At 63.5% G+C, this 23,743-nt stretch overlaps 2 protein-coding genes across 2 annotated transcripts; one reads left to right on the forward strand and one right to left on the reverse strand.

Moving 5' to 3' along the window:
* Positions 1 to 5,648: 5,648 nt before the first annotated feature.
* On the reverse strand, positions 5,649 to 15,262 carry EPHX2 (epoxide hydrolase 2). Its single transcript, XM_054819316.1, is given in 20 exon segments — positions 5,649 to 6,140; positions 6,142 to 6,196; positions 6,298 to 6,356; positions 6,645 to 6,725; positions 6,804 to 6,873; positions 7,114 to 7,216; positions 7,569 to 7,614; positions 8,396 to 8,470; positions 8,797 to 8,908; positions 9,057 to 9,142; positions 10,966 to 10,992; positions 11,098 to 11,132; positions 11,320 to 11,398; positions 11,729 to 11,824; positions 12,144 to 12,218; positions 12,482 to 12,604; positions 12,717 to 12,907; positions 13,421 to 13,580; positions 13,711 to 13,795; positions 15,101 to 15,262. Coding segments are annotated over 20 exon segments (1,689 nt in total). The 5' UTR covers positions 15,202 to 15,262; the 3' UTR covers positions 5,649 to 6,110.
* Positions 15,263 to 16,278: 1,016 nt separating this feature from the next.
* On the forward strand, positions 16,279 to 19,971 carry LOC129204069 (uncharacterized). The gene is made up of 4 exons (XM_054819339.1): positions 16,279 to 16,322; positions 16,787 to 16,896; positions 17,839 to 18,317; positions 18,794 to 19,971. Exons 3-4 carry the CDS (start codon positions 17,845 to 17,847, stop codon positions 18,945 to 18,947), a joined length of 627 nt encoding a protein of 208 aa, XP_054675314.1. The 5' UTR covers positions 16,279 to 16,322; positions 16,787 to 16,896; positions 17,839 to 17,844; the 3' UTR covers positions 18,948 to 19,971.
* The last annotated feature ends 3,772 nt before the right edge of the window (positions 19,972 to 23,743 follow it).

Below are 23,743 nucleotides of genomic sequence, written 5' to 3' on the forward strand. Positions count from 1 at the left end.
CCCCCCCCCCAAAGGATTATTCATTAACAGTGCGGGGTGAGGGGGATGCGTGCGGAGAGGGACACAGTTCTCCCCCATCGCCTCGGTCTCTACAAGCTCTCGGCTGCATCCAGGAGGGATGTCACAGCTCGGCTAATTACAGCTGAGCAGCAGGGAATAATTCAATTAAAGAAAAGGTGTGTGTGTAATGGGGGGGGGGGGAACAACACAAAAAAAATGGCGTTTTGCCAGGAGTCAAAGCGATTTGTGATTTTATTTGTGAAATTTTTGGTGGGATGGCAAATGGTGTGGTGGCTCTCCTGCAGGGATCCAGGCCGTGACCGGCTCTCCTGCGTGTGCAAGGGTGGTGTGATGGGCTGCTGTGTCCTGGCTGGGGTTCTCCAAAGCAGCCAAAATGGGGATGGGAGCTGGGAGACACCACTCTGCACGCTCACTGGCACCTCTGCACCACAAATGCACTCCCCAATTGCAATGAGTTCCCAAATTGCAATGCACTCCCAAATTGCAATGCATTCCCCAATTGCAGTGCACTCCCAAATTGCAGTGCACTCCCAAATTGCAATGCACTCCCAAATTGCAATGCACTCCCAAATTGCAGTGCGTTCCCAAATTGCAGTAGTTCCCAAATTGCAATGCACTCCCAAATTGCAATGCGTTCCCAAATTGCAGTAGTTCCCAAATTGCAGTGCACTCCCAAATTGCAGTGCGTTCCCAAATTGCAGTAGTTCCCAAATTGCAATGCACTCCCAAATTGCAGTGCGTTCCCAAATTGCAGTGCGTTCCCAAATTGCAGTGCACTCCCAAATTGCAGTGCGTTCCCAAATTGCAGTGCGTTCCCAAATTGCAGTGCGTTCCCAAATTGCAGCGCACTCCCCGACGGCAGGGAGCCTGCCTTGCCGCTCTGCTGGAGGGGTGAGCGTGCGAGGCTCTGCCTCCGTGGCCGTGCAGGAACGTGGAGATGGGGTTTGCCCAAAAATTTGGCTTATGGCTGGAGCCTTCCCCCCCCCGCCCGTCCCCTGCCCGCCACGCTCCTCCCCAGAGCTGCCGGCACTTGGGGGGGTCCCAGAGCTGCTACGTCCCCTACGGCAGTGGGGAAACTGAGGCAGGAGTGCTTTGCTGAAGCTCTTTGAAGTGTCTGGGCCAGGCAGAAATCAGGTGGGGTTTGGGTTTTTTTTGCCTTCTTTCTTCTCCGTTTAAAAATAAAACAGCTGAAAATTAATTATGGGCAGCTTTTATTCTTTACTTCTCAATCTCCAAGGACTTTTTTTTTTTTTTTTCTTCTTTTCTCTTTTCGGAGTTAATTGCTTCCTTTCCAAAACGAACGACGTCTGGAGGAGGGGAGGACAGGACCAGAGCTGGACCCTGCGTGGGAGCAGGGAGATGTTGTCCCTCAGTCCTCACCACCGGCCACAGCCAGCGTCCCACCACGTCCTCCCCGCAGATCAGCATCCCTGTTGCCAGCACCCATGGGTGCCTCGCAGCCTTTGAGGGAGAAGCCCGTCGAAAGCAGAGCAGAACAGCACGTTTCCGGGGGGGGTTCAGTCCAGGGCACAAGCAGAGCTTGGCACATCGTGTCACCCTCGTGCCAGGGTGGGTTTGGGTCCCTGGGGAGGGGGGTGACGCTGCCGTTTGAGCTCCGTGTTGGACCCCGAGGGACCTTTGTCCTTGGCACCCAGCAAACCTGGTGTTTCCAATCCCAGCGCGGCTGAAATATTAACCGAGCATCCCCGGGGCAAAGCCGGAGCCATCCCAGAGTCCAGGGACGGGCTGGGTTGAAATTTAACCGGGTGCTGACAAGCTCGGTGGGTGCAAACAGCCATGGCTGGGTGCAATCCTGCCCTCCCGCGCCCAAACTCCGCGGGGCGAAGGGAGCCCTGCCCGCTGGTGGCAGAGCTGGAGATGGTTGCGGGGTAAGGTCCTGGAGGTGCAGGATTAAGCCCAGCTCCTTCCCACAGCAGCCCTGAGCCCGTGCCCCAAAGCGGCTGTGCTTTTGCTGGTTATATTCCTATATATTCCTTTTTTTTTTTTTTCCCCCCCATTTTGGATGGGTTTCTAAGGAGAAGCCCCAGCAGCTGTGGGTTTTCCAGCTTGGGGCAGGATGGGCCCATAGGCCAGCCCCAGATCTGGGGCTCTGCACCCTGACCCTGCCAGGCTCTGCCTGCGCCCTGCAACCCCTGCGTGCACCTCTGTGCCTGCACCCTGTGTGTGCACACTGCACCCCAGTATCCTCATCGCACACCCCGTGTGTGCACCCTGCACTCCGTGCGTGCTCCTTGCACCGTACGTGTGCACCCTGCGCTCCGGTGCCCACACTCTGCACCCCATGCGTGCACCCTGCACCCCAGTGCCCGCACCCCCTGTGTGTTCCCTGCACCCTGTGTGTGCACCCAGCATCCCGCGTGTGCACCCTGCACCCCCAGTGCCTACACCTTGCACCCCATGTCTGCAGCCTGCACCCTGCTGCCCACACCTTGCACCCCGGTGCCTGCACCCTGCAATCTGTGTGTGCACCTTGCACTGCGTGTGCGCACTCTGCACCCCAGTGCCTTCATCCTGCACCCTGGTGCCTGCGTCCGGCACCCTGTGTGTGCACCTTGCACCCCTTGTGTGCACCTTGCACCCCATGTGCACACCCTGTGGGTGCACTTTGCACCACGCGTGTGCACCTTGCACCCTGTATGTGCATCTCGCACGCCGTGTGTGCACCCCGTGCACGCCGTCCAGCAGACATTTCCCAGCGGCGACTCATCGCAGCCATTGCAGAGACCCCGGTGGGGTCAGAGGGACGGGAAAAACCCTGGGGGTGACTGTCCCCCCCCCAGATCCCCTCGTCCCCTGTACCACGGCGCAACTGCCACCAGCTTCTCCAAAGCAGAGCTGGGGAGGGCGACCGAACACGCGCCTCCGCCGCCGTCCCCCGCCGGCATTTTGCTTAAGCGCCAAAAAAAAAAAAAAACCCGATGGAGGATAAATAACGGGACCTGAAGCTTTAATTCCTGCGCAGGGCAGGGTGCGAGTCTCCTGCGGAGCGGCGGTGGAGGGTTGCTGCCCGCCCGCGGTGAGGGGGATGGCGGGGGTCAGACCTCCCGCCGTCGTGCTCGCTGGCCTTCGGAAGGATTTGCAGCCACGTCCATCACTGCCGGCACCGGCGAGCGCAGAGCAAGGAAGGGGGGGATGCCCATCGCGCCAGCAGTGCCAGAATTGGAGATTTTTGGGGGGGTTCTGCCCCCGTTTCAGCCCCCTTGAGCTGTGCGTCGCCTTTGCAGACGCCCTGCAAGCAGCCTTGCAAACCCAGCCCCGTCCTCGTGGCTGGGTGCTGCCACTGTCACCCACTCTGCTCCCCTGGGGACACCTCACGACGACTCTTCTCAAAGGTGAGCGTTTGGCTTTGTAGAGCAGGAATTGCAAGCATCTCTTAAAAAATAAACCCAGCCTTTTGTGAGCTGCTGGGGCTTTGGGAGATAATTTCTTCCGAACCTCTGCTGCTGGGGTCGGGGGATTGAAACCCACCCTGAGGTTTTCCAGATATTTTCTTCTTCCTCTTCACATCGAAGAGCTGAGAGAGGAGCAGGATAGGGCCACTGTGCGCCGTGCAGCTGGAGACCACATCCACCCAAGGGAGGTTTGCTGGTACGAGCTCCCCAGCTCCGCAGCATCCCGAGGGATGCGGTTCCCCTCTCTCCGCTGTGTCCGAGACCACCGCGAGCGGCTTCGAGCTGCAAAAAGAAATGGCCTGGAGGAGCTCAGTCTGCAGCCGGATTTATTTCTTCCTTTCGGACTCCATCCATCACGCCAGGGCCCGGCCCCTCGGGTGCTGTTAGGAGTGGCAGCCAGTGCCATCGGTCATGTTCACGGATTTCTCCTGGGAATAAACCCTCCGAGAGACGGAGCGAGGCCCCGGAGGAAATGGGGGTGGCACTTTGCTTCTCTTCCGATGGTGTTTGCCCTCCTGGACCTGCCAGCATCGAAGCCCAAGTCTGCTTTGGCTCGGCTGATTGCCTGGGTCCCCGCTCTGCGGGCGGTGGGGTGTCTCCATCCCGGCCAGTCGCCCTGGGCTAATCCCACCCCACTGGTCTGTGCGTCAGACCCCACCGGGGTGCACCCACTGGGTGTGCAGCAGAGCTCGCTGAGCGTGCCGAGGATGCGTGCACCCGAGGATGGAGACGTGCACCCAAGGGACCATGGCCCCGTGCGCCTGGGCAGCCAAGTACGTCTGCACCCGAGGAGCCAAGGACACGTGCACTCCGGGGACAGAGGACACGTGCACCCTGGGGATGGGGGATGCATGCACCCTGGGGACTGAGGACGCAGGCACCCTGGACACTAGGGATGCCTGCAGCGAAGGGCTGAGGACGCGTGCACCCCAAGGACTGGGGATGCATGCATTGGGGCCATCAGGACACGCACGCCCTGGGGATGGAAGATGCATGCACCCGGGGAACCAAAAACATGTGCAGCCCAGGGACGCAGGACGCTTGCACCCAGGGGACGAGGGACACGTGCACCCTGGGGCCTGGGGACGCAGGCACCCAGGGGACTGAGGACACGTGCACCCTGGGGATGGGGGATGCAGGCACCCAGGGGCCCCAGGCCGTGTGCACCCAGGGAGCTGAGGGTGCAGCTGCACGGGGCACTGAAGATGCGTGCACCCGTGGGGCCGAGGACGCACACAGCCAGCCCAGGCTGCGGGGGGGGGGGACGGAGTTGGTGTGGGGTGGGAGAGGGACTGCTGGGGCAGGAGCAATGTGGGGGGGGATTACCTGGGGTGCAAGGGGGGAAGGGGGCCTGGGAGCTCTCTGCAGGTCTCCTCCCTCCCAAAATCATTCCCAGGAGCTGTGGGAGGGCCGGTGCACTGCTGGGCACCGCTGCAGCCTTGCAGCCCCCCCCCGAGAGCGGGGCGGAAACACCCCGGTTAGGGCCCTGCCAGGGGCTGGGGTGCAGGGAGCGCTGGCAGGAGGACGCAAACACCTTTCAAACCCCACCAACGCAGACACCAGTGCCGTGGGAGAGGCTGTTTTGGCAGCACCCGCCTGGCTTTCTGCGCAGGGCTCCGGGGCGGGTGCTTGGCCGCAGCTCCCAGCCGGCTGGGGACGATGCTCTCGGATTTTACATTTCCTCAGCAGAGTCCAAAGCAGCTCCCAAACCCGCTCCCGAGGCCGCCGCCTCCGCCAGCAAACCCGGCTGAGGACAACAGCCAGGGTGACGGAGAACTCCGGGCTGGAGGCAGCAGGTTTAAACCTCTCGCTGCCCACCCGGGGGCTGTGTTTTCCTCTCCTCCCCCCACACCCCAAATCCACGCAGCTCCTTTTTCAGGGATGAATCCGGATGCAAAAACATTCCCGTGGGCTTGCCGGCAGAGCGGGGAAAGGGCTGGGAGGAGGGACGCAGCCAGACAAACCGCAAAGCCCCAGATGAAAATAGTTGAGGGCTGGGGAGAATTTGGGGTGTGGGGGGGGAAATACCGAGCGCGTTTGCCCAAATCCTCACGCCGTCCTGGCTGGCTGGAACGTCTGCGGGGGCCAGGAGAAGGGCCGGGAGCACGGGGGGAAGGCGGCTGCAGGCAGGGGCTGAGCCCTGGCACCACGGGGATGGGCCACGGCGATGCTGCGTGAACCTGCACCCCAAGGACCACGGGGAGAGCCGAGGCGCTCGGGTCACTTTGTGCTTTATTTCTCAAGGCAGACGGTGATTTCTGAAGCAGCATTAATTATTATTATTAGTGCATTAAAACCTCCACACCAAACCCGACCACGCTACGATCCAGGACACCCCCCCCCCACCCCTGCGGGAGGGAAACCCCTGGGCTGGGGCCAGGGGGGGGTGCAGCAGCCCCGGTGCAGCCCCCGCCACGGCACGAGGATGGCTCCGGCCCTGAACCATCTCCCAGCCCCCCAGGACCCCCACGAGAGCCCACCGGGACCCCTTTAGCCGCACAAAGCAGGAGCGATGCTTTGTGCCAGCCCCGGCTCACCCATCACTTCCACCCATCAACCCCCCCCCCAAAAAAAAAAAACCAAATCAAACCCTAAAGGTGAAAATCAAACCCTAAAGGCAAAGTCAGCCCGGGGAGGAGAGAGGGCAGAGAGTGGGGCTCTGCCCGCCGGCCCCGCTCACAGCCTGGAGATCTTGGGCAGGGGGGGGGTCGGGGGGGAGCCCCTCCAGCCACTCCACCAGGATCCTGTTCAGCGCCGCCGGCCTGGGGGGACGGCACAGAGCTGGGGTGGGATCTGGCTTCCCCGGGGAGACGGGGGAGCCCGGCTCCGATGGAGCGAGGCCGTGCAACGCCAACCGCGGTACCTCTCCATCTGCGTCCAGTGCCCGCACTCCTCGATGTGCTCCCGGCGCAGCTGCGGGATCTGGGGAGGGAGGGTTGGTGCCAGGATCCGGCACGCTGGGCATCAGGAGATGCTCCTGCACGCCCAGCTTTCTTTTGGCAAGAGAAAATCCGGAGAGAAGGCAAATGCCCCCCTCTCCCCCCCCTCCCACCATCACTCTGACCCCCCCTTATCAAGCGATGTCCCCGTATCTGGGCCAAATCCAGCCCAGCTCAGCATGATGGACCTGCACCAGCACGCGATGGCTGCGGCGCGCACCGGTCCCGGGCAGAGGCAGGGCTGGGGTGGGACGGGACCACGCCGGCTTACCCACTCCTCCATGCCCTTGCTCATGCTGGGACGCAGCACCGCGTCCTTCCCGGCCGTGACCATCAGCGCCGGCATCGTGATCTACAGGGGACACAGGTGACAAGGTGGGGAAGGCGCTGGGTCTGCGAATGGTCCCCGCGGGGCAGGATCGGTCCCCACCTTCCTGTCCTTGGCAGTGAGTGCCCAGCGCCAGTTGGGTCGCATGTTGCGGTACCAGTTCAAGGGGCCACTGGGAAAGAGGGGACCGGGGTGGAGATGCTGGGACGCGGCTCCTGCCGACACCACGGTGGGGACCATCCCCCTGCCCGCGGCACCGCCGGCACGGGAAGAGCCTGCAAGGGGAAAGCAGCCTCCCCCCGCCAGCCTCCCCCCTTCTGGGGGGTGTAAAGCAAGGCCTCGGTGGATTTGGGGGTCCCCCCTTCTGTGTGTGGGGGGGTACCCCACCAGGCCCCCGGGCTCCTGTCCCTACCTGAAGCCGGATTTCTCGAAGCGCTGGATGTAGTACTGCAGCTCGGGGCCGTGCAGGATCCGGCTGGCCGGGGGGGTTTCTGGGAAGCCCACCAGCAGGCCCCCTGCGACAAGAGGCACAGCACTGCCCACCTGTGGCATTCCCCCCCCACGGCATCCCCACCCGTGGCATCCCACTCACAGCATCCCCCCCCACGGCATTCCCCCCCATGGCATCCTGCTCACAGCATCCCCCCCCACGGCATCCCACTCATGGCATCCCCCCCCCACGGCATCCCCCCCCCCCGGCATCCCCCCCCCCCCCAGCATCCCCCCCCCCCCAGCATCCCCACCTGCGGCATCCCCCCCCAGCATCCCCCTTGCGGCATCCCCACCCACGGCGTCCCACTCACAGCATCCCCCCCCCCCAGCATCCCCCCCCAGCACCCCCCCCCCGGCCAGGTCTCTCCCCCTCACCTCGCTCCCGCACCCCGTGGAAGTTGAGCGCAAAGGGCAGGCGGTCCTGCGGAGAGAGGGGACCCAGGGCAGGCGGGGCACGGCACCCGGACAGGGGGGATCCCATCCCCGGGGGGGCAGGGGGGGCTCCCCGTGGCTGCCAAGCCGACTTGGGGCTCCGTGCCCCTCCTCACAGCACCGAGCATCGCTGTGTCCCGAGGGATGCAGGAACCGACCGCGCAGCCCCGGGCGGCGGAGCCGGGAGCAGCCGGCGTGGTCGGCAGAAGGACACTGCTGGCGAGGCACGGCCTCCCGCGCGCTCCCGGGGCGCTGTTATTTTCAACCACAAAAGGTTTTTCACCCCGAAGCGAGATGTTAACGCTGCAGGGGTTAAGGAAGCGAGCGGCGCTGGCACTGCGAGCGCGGGGGGAGAGCAGGAGGCTCTGCCAGGCCGCGTCGAAACAGTCACCCCACAAATCTGCTGTTCCCCAAGCTGGGCTGTCTCTCCCCAGGCAGCGAAGCTTTCTAGAGGTCTTCTCGATCCTTACTCAGGGTCAGCTTTGAGTCCTAAAGAAGCGTGAGCCCTGCGCTGCTGCTCACAAGGATGCGTTCACTCTGGTCCCTACTGATGGCTGACCGAATGCAGACTTTACAGCGGACAGGCAGCAAAAGGACGGCAGCCACGGGGTGGGGTGTGCCTGAGGGTCGCTGTGGGCCGCTGCAAAGCCATCCCTGAAGTTTTTGGGCAGGGCACGGGCAAGGCGGAAGGGCAGAGGGTGCCACGGGCAGAGCAGGGCTTGGAGAGGCCACCAGGCTGGGGAAGCCCTCTGCTCCCAGCCCACACCTACCTCCCGGTGCGTGGAGCGGATCAGGACCTTCAGCGTCCGGCCGATGTCCTTCTCGAGCTCCGCTTCCGCGACACCCTGCAGGGGAGGAGATGGGGGGGGGGGGGCAGGAAGCACCACGGGTGATGCCAACCCCCACCCCGGGGGGACCCAACCCCCCCCGAGGCCGGATCCTGTCGCCCATCGGGGCTCGAGCGGAGGCTGGGGATGGTTTTTTGCAGAGTTCAGCATGGGAACGAGGTCTGGCAGGGGGACCCCAACCCTTTTGCAGCTGGGGTGACAGCGATGCCCAAGCCACGAGCTGGGCACCCCGACACGGGCACGTCCCCGTACCCCGGGGTGGGGGGGGGTGGGTTAAGCCCTAAAAGAGGGGTGGAGGATAAAAATTGTGGTGCCGGACTCACCGGCTCCTGGAAGTAGAACTGGTAATCGAAGGTGGGGTAGGTTTTCATCTTCTCCACGATGTCCACAGCGGGGTCGGCGGGTCGGTACGGGGTGTTCAGCGAGGCCACGGCTCTAGGACACGATGGGGTGGGGGGGGGGGGGGCAGAGTCAGCATCGCACCTGGATTTGGGGTGTCCCGTGCAAGCTGGGGCTCTGCTGTAGGGACAGGACAGAATTCGGGGTACCCCATCCCAGGCGGGACAGGTCCCCGAGGACCCACCTGACCCTCTCGGGGTAGAAGAGCGCCATGTGCCACACCACGGTGCCGCCCCAGTCGTGACCCACCAGCACGGTCTGCGGGATGCCCTGCAGCGAGGGGGGCCGTGAGCCCGTGCCCCCGCAGCCGCACCCCAAAAGCAGCGCCCGAGAGATGCTTTGCCTTCCTCCGAAGCAGCCAAGAGATCAGAAAACAGCAATATTCTTTTTTTTTTTTTCCCCCCCTCTTTCCCTTTTTTTTTTCCCCTTTTTTTCCCCCCAAGGAACAAGCGTTACCTGCTCACCGGCAGCAATTTGCTCCGACTTAATTAAACATCTCCAGTCCCTGCCCCTCCGGAGGAAGGGGGCTCCGTTCTATCCGCCAAAACCACGTCTGGAGGCTGCTCCTCCCCTGGGATCACCCAGCCGGGTCCCCCCCCACCGCCGCCATCGCGCGGGGTGACACCGCGGGCAACGTCTGGGAAGGGGCTCGCAGCATCCCCCGGGACCTGGAGACGGGGGATTGCCACCCCCCCACCCCCCCACCCCCAATTCCTTTTTCCTGCCCCCTCTGGGCACCCACAAATAAATCCAATTAAAACCTGCGCTCCTGACAACGTAGCAGCCCGTGCAGAATTAGCTGATATTTAGAAGCGTAATTAAAATTCTCTCCCGGCGAACCCCGCTGGGACCCCCCCCCCCCGCCCCTGCCAAGGGGGGCAGAGGGTTTGGGGGGGCTGCGGGCTTCCCCGAAGTCTCCTGGGTCGTCCCAGGGAGGAAAAACCAAATCCCATCCCTATGGGATGCCACGACCTCGCATCCCATCTACCGAGCGCACAACAGCGGGTGCCCACCCGCCCGCCAGGCTGCGCATCAGCGGGCACCTTTCTATCCATTTTCCTTATTTTTAATGCAGCCTGAAGGCAATTCCCCAGCAAAAAAAAAAAAAATAAAAAAAATTAAAAAAAAAATCACCGTGATTTATCCTCACCTGCTTGGTACCAAACCGGAGCCGCAGTCCCCGCGATGCCCGGCTTGGGTCTCTCCCCAAACCCCAGCCCAGGTGCCCCCAAAAAACCATCACCATTCCTCACACAAGGAGCCCTTGCAAAACCTCGAGGGCTTTTCTTTTTTTTTTTCTCCCCCTTGGTTCTTATTTTTTTTTTCTTTTTAGCACTGTGCTTTTTGAAGGACTCGTTCCCTCGGAAGCCATTTGCGAGGAAAAAAAGCCGCGCCGATGTCGGCATTTTGCGGGCTGTGTTTCTTTCCTTCCACTTCACCTCATTTAAAAGGCGCAGAAATCAACCCCATCCCCTCGCCGGGACGGGAATTAAACCCGGAGCTCCAAACCCGAGCGGATCGGCCATCGCGTTGGTCCCCGCGGCCGCCCAGCCCCTCGGGAGCTGCTACGGCCGGGGGTTGAGGGGGCCGGAGGGGTGCAGCCCAGCACCCTTCTCCGTGAGCATCTCCCCCGCCTTGCCGAACCCGGTGCCGCCAGCCCGTCTCCCCGTCCGCAGCGAGGGCGCAAGGGGCCGGGGAGGGGGGGGGCAGAGCTGCAGACCCTCCCCAGGACGGGTCCTACCCGCTGGGCTGGGGGTTCTGTGAGCATCCCCGTCCCGAAAATCCCACCCACGGGGAACACAAAGACGGGGCTTGCTGGTACCCCAAGGGTTTTGCTGGTACCCCAAGGGTTTAGGTGGTACCCCAAGGGTTTAGGTGGTACCCCAAGGGTTTAGGTAGTACCCCAAGGGTTTTGCTGGTACCCCAAGGGTTTAGGTGGTACCCCAAGGGTTTAGGTGGTACCCCAAGGGTTTCGGACCCAGGTTAGTGGGGAGCTCAGCTGTCCCTGCGTGGGAAGGAGACAAAGGGAGCCGGGGACACACACGCCCAGACCTTGCCGGGAGGGAGGGACCCATCGTGGGGGGGCTCCTCACCAGTTTGTCCAGGAAAACCGCCAGGTCCTGGGGAAGGGAGGAGAGAAAGGGTCAGGTCCTGCCTGGGACCATGCCTTGCCGGCCCTCACACCGCACTCATCCTGCCCACCTCTGTCCCCTGCAGCTCCTCACCTTGCATATCTGCTCCTGGGAATACTCTTCTACATCTGCACGAAAGACACGACCGCCGTCGTTTTAACATCCACGTGTTTCTAAGGCTGCGTTCTGCAGGGGGAGCAGGACGGCTTCCACCCCCCCACCCCAGGAGAAGACACCTCCATCCATCTCCTCCTGGGTCCTGACCTCCAGCCCCGCGCGCCCCCAGCCCCCCACGTCCCGGTAACCCCAGCTCACCCGGCGGGGCCGTGGACTCCCCGTAGCCCTTCATCTCCAACGCGATCACCCTGAAGCCGGCATCGGCCAAAGCTGGGATCTAGGAGGGGAAGGTGCAGCCTCCGAAGGATGCGGAGACCCCCCCTGCACCCCACCCTCCCCCGGCACCAGCACCCATCCTGCATCTGCCCACCGCAGCACGTGCTGGCCGTGCCCGGAGGTGTCCCCAGGAGGGCAGACGTGGGCTGGTGGGGCTGGAGGCTGAGGAACGCTCCTGGGATGTGTCCCGTGTCCCTCAGGGCTCAAGGCAGGGTGGGTGGGACAGCCCCGGGACCCCCCAGGAGCGGTGGCCACGTACCCCCTCCACCGCGCTTGAGCACCCCACCGCCAGCCCCCCGGGGTCCACCCTCTTCCCCGTCCTCTCCATCACCTGGTAGCGCCAGGAGAGCCAGGACTCGGGGAAGCCGTGGCAGAGGCAGACGACGGGGCCGTGCCCCATTTCCACGAAGTGCAGCTGGACGCCGGGCTGGAAGGCACGGAGAGCCCTTGCCGGCTGCGGGTGGCACGGCTTCACCCCCCCGACCCCCCCGCCCACCGCTGGGAGCCCAGCACCCCCCTCCAGCCCCGCATCCCGGAGCCCCGCAAACACGTTTTCACCCCGGGGGTGGACGGAGAAGACCTCAGCGCTGGGGTAGCTCAGCATCCCCCAGCCAGAGCAGCCCACGCAGGAGGGTGGCCGACCCAACAAGCCACCCCTCAGCTGGCACATCCTTCCACGGGGCTCGACACCCTCCCCAGGACGCCCGGACCCCCCTCCCCAAACCCTGCCAAGCCCTCCACCTTACCCGGATGGGCACGTAGCCGTGCGTCACGTCGGACGGATCACACGCAGTCGGCAGCGGCTCTTCTTGGGTGAGAAGCTGCGGGGTGAGGAGCGGTGGGGTGAGCTCCCGAGGAAATCTGGGGCTCCACGGGACATCCCCACCACCCTGCTACCGGTGGGACACCCCCGAACACAGCTCAGCAGGGCCAGGGGATGAGGTGACCCAGGGGGTGGGCAGGGTTTGTGGGTTCGCAGCCCCCACCCCGTTCGTTTCCAATGCCGCCTGCAAGTCCTGCGCCAGCACCGCATCATGGCAAGACCCAGAAGCCCCCCCAGGGGACAGGGGGGACCCAGCCATGCCTGGACGCCCGAGAGCTCCTCCAGCTCCCTGAGGACGGTTTCGGTGTCCCTGACGAGGACGGTGGCCATGCCCATCTCCCGAGCCGGCTTCAAGTTCTCCCCGATGTCGTCCAGGAGGATGACCTGGAGGTGCGGCAGCGAGAGCCGGGCTCAGCGCCGCGGGGAAGGGCGGTCGCTGGACGTTGGGTGCCCGAAGGGACCCCTCCGCACCCTGTTTTTGGGGTGACGGCCGTACCTCCTGCGGCTTTGCCTGCAGCGCGTCCAGGGCATAGGCGTAGATCTTGGGATCCGGCTTCTGCGCTCCGAGCCGGCACGACTCGATCACCAGGTCGAAGTGACGGCGCAGCAGGTTCATCAGCGTGGCCGTGAAGAGCCGCCCGGCGCTGTCGTCCACCCAGTTGTTGGTGAGGACGCAGGTCTTAAATCCTAGGCACGAGCAGAGCGGGGAGCGCTGGTTTTCCCACTCCGGCTCTCCCGCAAGCGTTTGACTTCACCTCCCCTCCCCAGACACGTTTCTCAGACCTTCCCAGCCTAAAATCTCCCATTTGCAAGGCTCTGCCCGGACCAGGACACCCCGACAGGAGCTAAAGGGATGCTCAGCACCTGTGCTTCCAGAAAAGCGAGGCTCGACCCTCCCAACGCCAGCGGGACGCGAGCCGGAGCTCGGGCGCACCGAGATGCTGAGGACTGAGCCGACGGACCAGCCACGGTGCGGGGCTGAGAGCTACGGCATCCCGCTAATTGCTGGCTGGGTGATAACCCCATGGATTTGGTACCAGGGCTCAGAACATGATGAGGGACCGAGCAGGGACCCCCGTGGTGGGACTGACCAGGACCTCATGGTGGGACCGACCAGGGACCCCCTGACGCCTGCTCAGGAGAGAAAAAGCCCCCTCGCTCCATCATCAACCCTTGCCCAAAAGCCCCCCCAGCACCCACCGTTCCTCCGCAGCACCCTCGCTGCCCGCAGAAGGGGGGCACTGACCGTCCCCTCAGCCGCCATCTCCTCGAAGGCTCGGGCGACGGAGAAGTCGGGCGGCAGGGCGATGCCCGAGGCGGAGGCGTGCTGCCTGCAGCCCTCTTCCATCTCGGAAAAGAGCTGGAAAAGACCCCCGCAGTCATTCAATCGACCCCCAAAACACAAAGCGCAGCCCATCCTGGCGCCTGGTCCTTCCCGAGCCCCATCCGAGCCGCCGGCGATGCCCCACGGCTGGTACCCACGGGCTCACCTGGGACAGGGTGATCTGTCCCCTCATCGCTCTGGCGTAAGGACTCTCGGAGTCGCCAGCAAACAGGACCTTCCGCAAGAAATCCCTGCCAGGCAAAGAAAATCAGCTTTGGGGGGGACGACGACGTGACACCCCAATACCGGAGGGGAAAATGCTCTGTGCCGGGGATATGGAGCTCCCTCCTCCATCATCACCTGGGACCGGAGCATCACTTCATTACAGGACCTGGAGATCGTCGCCCATTTATTTCTGCTGGCAGCTCAATTACTTTGCCCCGCAGATAGACGAGCAGGGAGCTTTGCCAGGAATAAAAAAATAATGCAAAGAACAAGGTATTTCGTAAGCTGTAGCTCAAGGAAAATAATTTGCCCCTATCACGAGATCACGAAGACCTTCTCGGGCGGCAATAAAACAAGATTACGGCCACTGGCTTTAGGACAAAGCTCTCCTCGGAGTCGATAAAAACGCAGCTCAGTTAAAAATAAAGCAGCTTTACCTGTTCCAGCAGGATCGCTGTCACTTTTTTTTTTTTCTTTTTCATATAAAGCGAAGCAAAAATACGTTTGATGGCCTGATAATCTAGGAATTTATTGCTCCATCTGCTCCACGTCCTCCAGCACTTAGCTATTTAATATTTTATTCTTTTTTTAACTCCCTGCTATTTTTTTTTTTTCTTTAACACCCACGCGCTGCCTGAAAATCCCGACGTGTTGGGCGATGCAAACAGACGGAACCTGTTCGAGGCCCGTTTGGGAGCTTTTGGGGTTACTGATCCCCAAACACCCTGATTAAATGGGCCAAAGGGTTCACCAGGACTCGGGAGGCGGTTTGGGACCCGCTTGGGCGCCCAACGCTTTGGGTTTCGTCCGCTCCAGCTCATGCACTGAGTTGTGTCAGGTCTCAGCGCCGGGGCAGGGATGGGTTTAATTAATTATCCCGCTTAATTAATTATTAATTGCTCTTCTTACTGCTTCTGCCACCGTCTCCTATAGCAATCCTGCCTCTTTGGGTGCTGAGCTGCACCCCACATCCAGGACAGGACTCTCCCTTTCTCCCCTCAGCCTGCACCCCGCATCCAGGACAGAACCGCCCCCGCATCCAGGCAGGAGGTGGCCGGCCTGCACCTCACATACACACAGGGACCCCGACTCGCACCCCACGGCCAGGACGGGGGGGTGCCCAGCCCGCACCCCACCCCCACCCCCGTCCTCCTGCCACGGGGCCCCCAGACGCGCACATCCCGCGCGGGCGGCGGCCTCACACACACACTATTATCGCCTCGTCTCTACGTGTCTCCGGTCGAGCGCCGACTCGCCGAGGCGCGGGCGGTCGAGTGCCGCCGGGCAGGGCCGGGCCGGGCCTGGCCTGGGCAGGCCGGACCATGCCGTACCTGGGCAGAGCGCAGTCCCGCTCGCAGGAGCCCAGGAAGTGCTGCAGGCCGGGCCCGAAGAGCACACCACCGAGGTCGAACAATACGGCCCGCCGCGCCATGGCCGCCCCACCGCCGCCAGCACCGGGGCTCGAACCCGCGGCCCTGCCCCGCCAAGCGCTGAGGCCCCTCCGCGGCCCCGCCCCCGCAGCCTCGTCCCGCCCCCTGCCTGGGCGCCGCGCTGGGTCCTAGCGCCGCCTTTCAGCGCCCGTCATGGGGGGTGCCCGCCCGGACGCCGGGGACCCTCCGCAGGGCACCCCTGCACGGGGGACACCCCCCGCCGGCCCCGTGGGGCTGTGGGACACCCGGCCCCTACGTTTGGGGCAGCACCCACTGACCCAACCTGCCCGCACCCAGCTCCCAGGGGCCTAATGGGGCAGGACTGGCCACGCGCTGCAGGCGTGCACACGCGTGTGCACGCGTGTGTACACACATGTTCACATGCAGACAGATGCACACGCACATGCCTGCGCACGTGCAGGAACACATGCATAGATACAGGCACTTAGATGCACACACGCACATTTGCACACCTGCATGCATATGCATGTGCACACACATACGTACACGTGCACAGACAAAAATGCATGTGTGCAAGCATGCGCGTAAACACACACATGCAGACATGCACGCACACATGCACACATGCACATACATGCACACGCACGTGTGCATATGCAAAACCCATGTGCGTGCCGAGCGTGTACGCACACTGCCAGGCACGTTGCTGAGGGCGTGTGCGCACCGTTAAGCATATGTGTGCATCTCCGAGCACGCGTGTGCACACTGCATGCACACTCAACACATGTGTGCGCACTCAGCACGTGTGTGCACTGCTGAGCACGAGTGTGCACCACCAGGTAGGTGTGCAGGCACCGAGCATGTACGTGCACACTCAGCACACGCCTGCATGCCAAGCACATACGTGCACACGCGTGCACGCTGCCCGGCCATTTCAGCAATCCTGAAATCCCCCCGGGAGAAGCAGCCCTGGGGGGACGTGTGATCCCCCCCGTGCACCCCAAACCAGCCCTGGCAGCACTGCCTGCTCGGTGCCAGACACGGTGTGCCCGTGGCCATGCGTGTGCGTGTGTGTGTCCATGTGCGTGTGCGTGTGCGTGGGCCGGCCCCGCCTCGGGGAGCCGCCGGCAGTGCCGTGGTGGGACGGCCGCGTCGCCGAGCGGTGAGCGGGACAGGGGCACCGGGGGGGGATCCGCAGCGGTTTCGCAGGCAATCCCAGCTCCCTGCCTCAGTTTCCCCACCTGCGAAGCAAGCGGTGGGTGCTGGCTCGGGCCCAGCTCGGGAGGAGGGGGCAGTTGGGGGGGGGGGGGTAACTGCACCCCTGCACAGCGCAGCAGAGCTGGGGGGCTGTTCCTTGCTGGGATGGCTGCTGGGGAGGGGGCAGAGTTATTTTAGGGGGGGCCTCAAGCCCAGACAAGCCACGCATTTATCGGCAGCATCCCGCTGCCGGGGCTCGGTGTCCCCCATCCCTCGTCCCCAACCTCCCGCTGTCCCCGGGACCCCTGACGGGATCCCCCCAGCATCCCCCCGGGGTGGTCCAGCGCCGGGTGGGTGGATGAAACCCCCTTCCCTGATTCCTGGCGCGGCAAGGACTTTTCTTCCTCCTCCCATCACGGCGGGGGGCAGCTCCGGCACAGCCCCCTCCGCTCACCCCAAAACCGGAGCCGGCAGCGGGTCTGCAGCCCCCCGAGTTCCAACCGCCGCGACGCCAAGCCTGGATTCTCCTTGGCAAAAAGGTGGGAGCATTTTTTTGAGGGGGGGGGGGGGGAAAGAAGGGAAAAGGAAAAATTTTGCTGGCCTGTTGCTATTCCGGTGGGAAGAGCCGGGAGGAACAACCCAGCCTTGGTGCCAGCGAAATGCCAGCACGGCTACGCCTCTGAGACCCGGCCAACTCGTGGCAGGGCTGGGCCGCGGTGCCGCTGCCGTGTCTGCCGGGGGGGCCCCAGCTGCTGTTCCCCCCCCCCCCCCAGACCCCCTCTTTTGGGGCCCTTCACTCCAAAGTGAAAACCGCCCACCCCTGCCAGGTGCTGGCCTGAGACCTGGGGAGCTCATTGCACCCCAGGACGCTGGCAGGGAGCCGGGATGCCGATGGGAGCCCCCCCCCTTCCCTCTGAAGAGGGGCTTGGGGCCGGCTGGGAGGACGTGGGGTGCCGGTGGGGACCCCCCCCCCCCAAAGCCCCGAGCCCCCACGCCTGCCGCGCCGGCAGCCTCTGGCACCCGCTGCCCTGTTCCCGGCGCCGAGGTTTTCCGGTGGCGGTTTTGAAAGAGCCTCATTGTCTGCCCCCCCCCCTGCCCCCGGCCTCCTGCCATTCCATGGCTCCCGAGCGGGATTTTGGGGGGGACAAGCTGCACCCCGGCAGGATCAGCCTCACCTCAGCCCCTCCTGCCCTCACCTCAACCCCTCCGTGCCTCAGTTTCCCTCTCGCTATGCTCCATGTGCTGCGCTGGGGGGGGGGTGTAGAAAGCCCCCCACCCCCGCCTGGGGGGTCCTCCATGGTGCAGGGATAGTGGGGTACGGCACCCCCAAATCCCAAAGCCCGGCAGACAGAGACGCATATGCATGGAAAAAGAAGAGGGGGGGGGGATTTTGCTGGTGTGAACTGGGGGGGTCCTGGGGGGGGGGACACCCACAAGGGTCTCAGGGGGGGTCTCAGCCCCGTTTCTCTCTGCTCCTGCAGGACACCATGGTCCCGGGGGGCCCCGCCTGGTGCCTGCTGGTGGGGCTCTGCACCCTCGTCCCCCCCGCCACCACCCAGGGGGGACCCGAAGAGGACGTGTCACCCAGCACCAGGACGGAGGAGTTGGGGTACCACCTCGCCCAGGATGGGGACCCCCTCCAGGACCCCCAGCGCTGCGGCATCACCTTCCACACCCCCAACCCTTGCAGCCCCCCTGGGCCACCCCTCTCCTCCTCCCGCGATGAGCTGGATCATCTCAAGAGCCTCTTGCAGGACACCAAGGCCACCCTGAAGGACGTGGAGACAGCGGCCATGCTGGAGGACAACCGGACCCGCTACCAGGACATCATCACCGAGGCGCTGCCCGCCATCCACGGGGCCAACCTGGAATTTCAGGAGAGCCTGGACAACGTCCGCAGGGAGCTGGAGGCTCACGTGGCCGAGGCCGATCACCCACGGACAGCCGAGAAGAAGGAGAAGTAAGTGCCATGGGAAGGGGATGGACCAGGAGAGATGCTCCATGGAGCTGATGCCCCAGACCCCACGGGTGGGAGCCAGCCCCAGGCTACGGACACCTGGAAGGGGGGAGGGGGGGGTGTCTCTGGGTGTCCCCCAGGGTCCCACAGCCTTTGTGATGGCTCTCAGGTGACACGTGGGGTTTGGATGCTCAGCAAACCGCTGCCGTTAACATCCGCAGCGGGGCCGGTGGGGGTCTTCTGAGGGCAGGGAGGGGGGTGGGACGTCAGGAGGGGGGGGTTGGCACTCCTAACCCAGTGACCCAGCCGAGCCGCGCCGTCGTGATGGAGAAACGTTCTCCAGGATGGAGGAGTTGGGGTACCTCCTCTCCCAGACTGGGGACCCCCCCTCTCCGGGACCCCCATCACCTTCCACACCCGCTGCGGGGAGGCTGGTGGGGACACGGGGGACGCTGAGCCCACTCTTCGCCCCCTCCCAGGCTGCGGAAGGGTGTCCGCGTGGTGGCCCACATGCTACGTCTCACCAGCCGCCTGGCCCAGACCCTCGACGCCGCCTCCCACCGCCTCCACGCTGAGCTGAGCCGGCGCCTGCAGAGCTCGGCCGCCCGCGCCGCCGCCGCCGCCGAGCCCTAGGACAGCGGGGACGGGCTCCGCTGTCACCCTGCACGTGGCCTTGCTTGCTGGTAGGACCCCGACCCGGCTTGGCTCCACGGCTTTTGGGGCGTCCCGGCTCCTTTCTCTGGTGCTGGGAGCTGAGACTTTGCACGAGGCGTTTGCAAAACGGTCCGGGAGCCGGCAGCCCCGGGAGGGGACGGGAGGTTGCTGCCTGCTATGTGATGCCATCACGCACGCGATGCCGTCGCACGTGTGATGCCATCGCCTATGCCGTGCCCCGTAACCCCGGCCTGAGCGTTCGACGCATTTATCCTGCGAGACCTCGTCTAGCAGAGCCCGGTGCCGCCGTGCGTGCCCAGCCCCGTGCCCGGGGGAGGACCCCTCCGTCCCATCCCGCAGCATCTCTGCACCGCGCCGGCGCTCCCTGCCAGAGCTGCATCCCCACGCGCTCCCTTCTTCCACAGCTAGCCATCGCACCCGGAGCTTTGCCTGAACGGGGCTCCTGGGGCTCCCCGGGAGGGTCTTAAAAATTAATCCCAGCTCTTTCAGGGCTCGGTTGCATCTCGCCGGTGCTCCAGCAGCATCACCAGCCGCGGTTAACCCTTGGGGGAGCGCCTTGTCCCGGCTTGGCAGAGCCTCTTTGCCCCTGGGGTGGTTGCAGGGTCTGGAGTTTGGCCCCTCCGGGCGGGCAGGATGGAGGGGATGGGGGTCCCTGCCTGCGCAGGGCAGGGCAGGCAGCGGGAGAGCGGCTGCAGATGAACCGCCCGGCAAAGAAACCGAAGCCGGCAGCTCGAGTGCTCCCAACCCGCTGAGCTTTGGGCAGCGGGGAGAACGGCTGGAGGCAGAAAATCCGCGTGTGTTTGTAAGCCCGGAGGCTGGGGGGGGATGGCCAGGGCCACCCCGGGTGCTCAGGACACCCCAATACCCCCGCGGTGCACCCGAAGGATGGGCGAGAGGCAGGAGTACCCCCGGGCAGCGGCACTTCTGCAGGAGCTGCAGGCAGCCAAATAAAGATGCATCGCGCTCTGCCAGGCGTCAGCGTTATCTCCGCGTCTGGTTTCCCTCCGTCCTCTGCTGTCTGAGGGAGAAGGAGGACGGGGGACGTTGTCTGCAGCGTTCACTGCCCCTCCACCTGCAGAACCGTCCGCTCTGATCAGGAGCCCAGCGAAGGGGACGGACCCCCCCCAGCAGCCACCACGCTTCCCACCATCCCCCCAGCCTTCCCTCTGCCATCCCAGCAGCCAGCTCCGTTTGTTCCTCCCCAGAAAATCAATGTCAGTTGTCTTGTTTTCCTGATTAATTTGCTACGGTCTTACCGGACTCATCCTTCTCCCTAATTCTCTCGCTCTGGTGGGCCTGGCTGGATCTCCTGGAGCAATCCTTGCGATTCCCAGCTGCTCCCCGTACCCCTGGCATCCATCGCTCCACCTTCCCCCCTCCCCACCCATGGGGACAGGGGGTCCCTCCGGCACCAAGCGCCGTCCCTGCGGCCTCGCAGGCAGCCTTGGGACGCGGCCGTGGGCTGAGGGCTCTGCACCGTGGCACGGGGACGGGGCTTTGCATCGCACTGCTGGCCGCAGCCTGGTTCCCCGGGGTGGTGGTGGGGTTTGCCAGGGTGCTTTGATGCGAGCGTGACATTGATGATTAAAAAAAATGAGGTGGTGTGATGCAATCATGACATCAGTGAGACATCCGCATCACTCCGCTGTCACGTTTGCATCGGCGAGATGTTCATGGCCATGAGTCTGGAGAGGGGACAACCCAATATCTGCCTGGCTTTGGCATCAGAGGCTTCACGGTCCTATTCCCCATGGGTTTCTGGTACTCAGCATCCCAGGGATGGTGGGCACAGCCACAGCGATGGAGGCAGGATGGGGTCCTGCAGCGGAACAGAGGAGGAGCAGCAAATTCAGGGATGCCCTCCATGCCCGGGTCTGCCTCTTCATTTATCTCCCAGGAGAAAGGAAGCAAATCCTTGGCAGGTCCCCCGGGGCTGGAAATTGCAGTCCTGGGTTTTGCTTGCAGGAAGGTTGCACATTAAATTTCCTAGCAGGAAGGAAGGAGAGAGGCTGGTCTGGGGAGAGGGCTGGGTCTTTGCCCGGGGAGGCGGGGAGCAGCGGGGAGCTCTGGGTTTCCCATCCTCTTGCGGTCAGAGAACCACCTCTGCTGCCCACAGCAGCCCTGTCCCCAGCCCTGTCCCCAGCCCTGTCCCCATCCCCTTGGACACCTGAGGCAGGAGGGGGAAGGGGTCCGCGGGGGGGGGGGTGGTTTGATTCTGGATGTTGCCCCAACTTTGCTTTCCCAATTTCGCCCCCACCCCCTTGGCAGTGTTTTACGGGGGCAAGCGTGGGCTGAGGCGGGTGCTGTGTGGGGTCAGCGCAAGACCTTGCATCCCGTTTTGCCCAGAGCAGGGGACATCGTTGCACCAAACCCCCAGCCCGGGGCTGTGGGGCAAGTGGGGAAACCCTGGTCTGGTGGGGACTGGGGCAAGCAGCCCCCTGCTTCCCCCCACCGGTGTAAGAGCCTGGAGCTTGTTGATGCTCCATGCAATGCCCCGTGCAATACCTCGTGCAATACCTCGTGCAATACCTCGTGCAATACCTTGTGCAATACCTTGTGCAATGCCCCCTGCGATGCCCCCTGCGATGCCCTGTGCAATACCCCAAGCAATGCGCCCTGCAACGCCCCGTTCTGCGCTCCAGCTCCACAGCTCCACAGCGTTTTGGCTCCTGTTCTCCTTCCCTCTCCCTCCCCATCCTCACACACAAAGCCCAACGCCCCCTTCCCTCTCCCCCGGCCCAGCGGTGCTTCGGAAGAGGCTGACAAAGCCCAGGCAAATCCAGCCCTTTGCAGCCCTGGGCAAGCTCTGCCAATGCACGGGGGGCGAGGAGGGCCAGGGGAGCTGATGCCCAGCCAGCCTTCCTCCCCCTCATCCTCCCGGCCTCCCCTCCTTCCCTGCCTGGGCATGGCTCTCCCTCCTCCCCCAGCCCCTGTCGTCACCGCCACCGCTTCGAGTAAGAGCCGACACATCCTTCGCCAGAGTCCAGTCCTCGCCGGAGCCCTCCGCGGCGCAGCATCCCAACCCCGGCACGGCAGAGGGAACGGGGGGCTTGGGGGACCCCTCCTTGCGCACCCTGTGGCAGGTAAGGGGGTTCCTTGGGTCCAGGCTGGGTGGGAAGGAGAGAAGCTGTTTTTCTCTGCAAATATCCGTGATTAAAGCTGTTTGCAGAGTGCCGAGGACAGTCAGGGAGCGATAGGGAGGCAGCGGCAGGGAAAGTTTCCCAGCTCTGTGTGAAGTTCTCATCTAAAAACCAAAAATCCCCTGCTGCCTGCTTTTAAAATCCAATAAATAAGTTATTTACCCTCGCTGCCTCCCTGCCAGAACGTCAGGATGCCGAGAGCTTTGCCGGGCTTGCCGCGGTCGCAGGCATCCTCCGGTCCAGCCTTTAGCATCCGCATGGGACGGGTTCCTGCATCCCTCCAGGAAAGTGGTTGGCAGGTACCAGCCAGCAGCGGTAGGATCCCCCCCCCCACCCCGGGGCGGCACGCTTCCAACCCAGCGCTTTGTGCCACGGGATGGAAATCCGTCAGGGCGATGGTTCGGATGCGGGGAGCCGAGGCAGGGCTGTAGGGAAAGGTCAGGCAGGAGGCAGGGCTGCCGGAGGAGCACTGAGGTGGGGGAAGCGGCGGCACGGGAGGGAAGGGGGATGCGGGTGCAAGCTGCTGGCCGGGTGACGGGGTGTCACGGCACCCTGGGGTGGCCTCTGTGTGTGTGTGTGTGCACGGTCTCCCACCCCCACAGCCCCCTTCCCACTCACCTACCCATCCCCACCGTGACCCATGGGTGCGTGTCCCGCGTGGGTCCTCTCCACCCGTGTCCCCTCCAAGCCCCCTTTGCCACAGACAGGCAGTTTCAGGCACGGCTTTGCATCACCCGGGGCATCTCCTTCCCCTCTTCAATATCTGTCACAGTTTTGGGGAACCCACGACATCCCCACTCGTGTGACCCTATAACCAAGCCTGGAACAGGAGCAGCTCCCCCAGCACCCCCGTACTCTCCGGTATATTTAGATATCTCAGCCAGAAGAGGCAAATCCATCATTTTCTCTCCAGCTCAGCGCAGTGGCCGGTGTTTGTCCTCCCGTTTCCCACCCCCCTCCACCATCCTTGTATTAATCAGTTGAAAACTGCGCAGAAGATGATGATGAGTTCAGGAGGGCTTTGTGGTTTTACCGGGCTAGGGAGGAATTTAAGCCAAAGGAGCTTCTTATTTAGCAACACCAGTGCTGGGCTGGGAACGTTCTTCTCTTTGGAGATGAAAGCAATTGCCTCCTGGAAAGGGGATGCTGCTCCCGGGGGCACGGGTTGGGTGTGGAGGAGTCACCTTGTAAAGCAGGAGCAGATTTCGGGGCCTCTGAAGAGCAAGTGGTTTCTCCCCTTGCAGAGATTTGCTTCTCTGAGGGGAGGGGAACCAAACACATCCATGGATGGATGGATGCACGGGTAGATGGATGCAGGGATGGATGTAAGGATCGATGGGTGCATGTATGGATGGATGAAGGAACAGATGGATGGATGGATGAGGGTGGATGGTGAAAGGATGATCCCTCTTCTCAGAAATGAATGCTCCTGGAGAAACCAGCCCCAGGAGCCCGTTCGGGGCAGCGCAGTCTCTTGGAGCAGCTGAGATGCTTCCCCCTCCCTCGCTCTCAGGGCATGAAGCAGCTTTGAGTCAGGGAGGGCAGAAGGATGGTTGAAACCGGTTATTTTCTGGTCACGTCAGTAAGGTTTGGAGCACTGGGCTCCATCTCTGC

The sequence above is a fragment of the Grus americana genome, chromosome 3 (assembly GCF_028858705.1).
Source record: "Grus americana isolate bGruAme1 chromosome 3, bGruAme1.mat, whole genome shotgun sequence".
Taxonomy (NCBI): Eukaryota; Metazoa; Chordata; class Aves; order Gruiformes; family Gruidae; genus Grus; species Grus americana.

Coding starts and splice junctions, on each gene's coding strand:
- LOC129204069 (XM_054819339.1), top strand. CDS start 17,845: ATGGTCCCGGGGGGCCCCGCCTGGTGCCTGCTGGTGGGGCTCTGCACC. Junction 18,318..18,793: donor ACAGCCGAGAAGAAGGAGAA/GTAAGTGCCATG, acceptor GCCCCCTCCCAG/GCTGCGGAAGGGTGTCCGCG.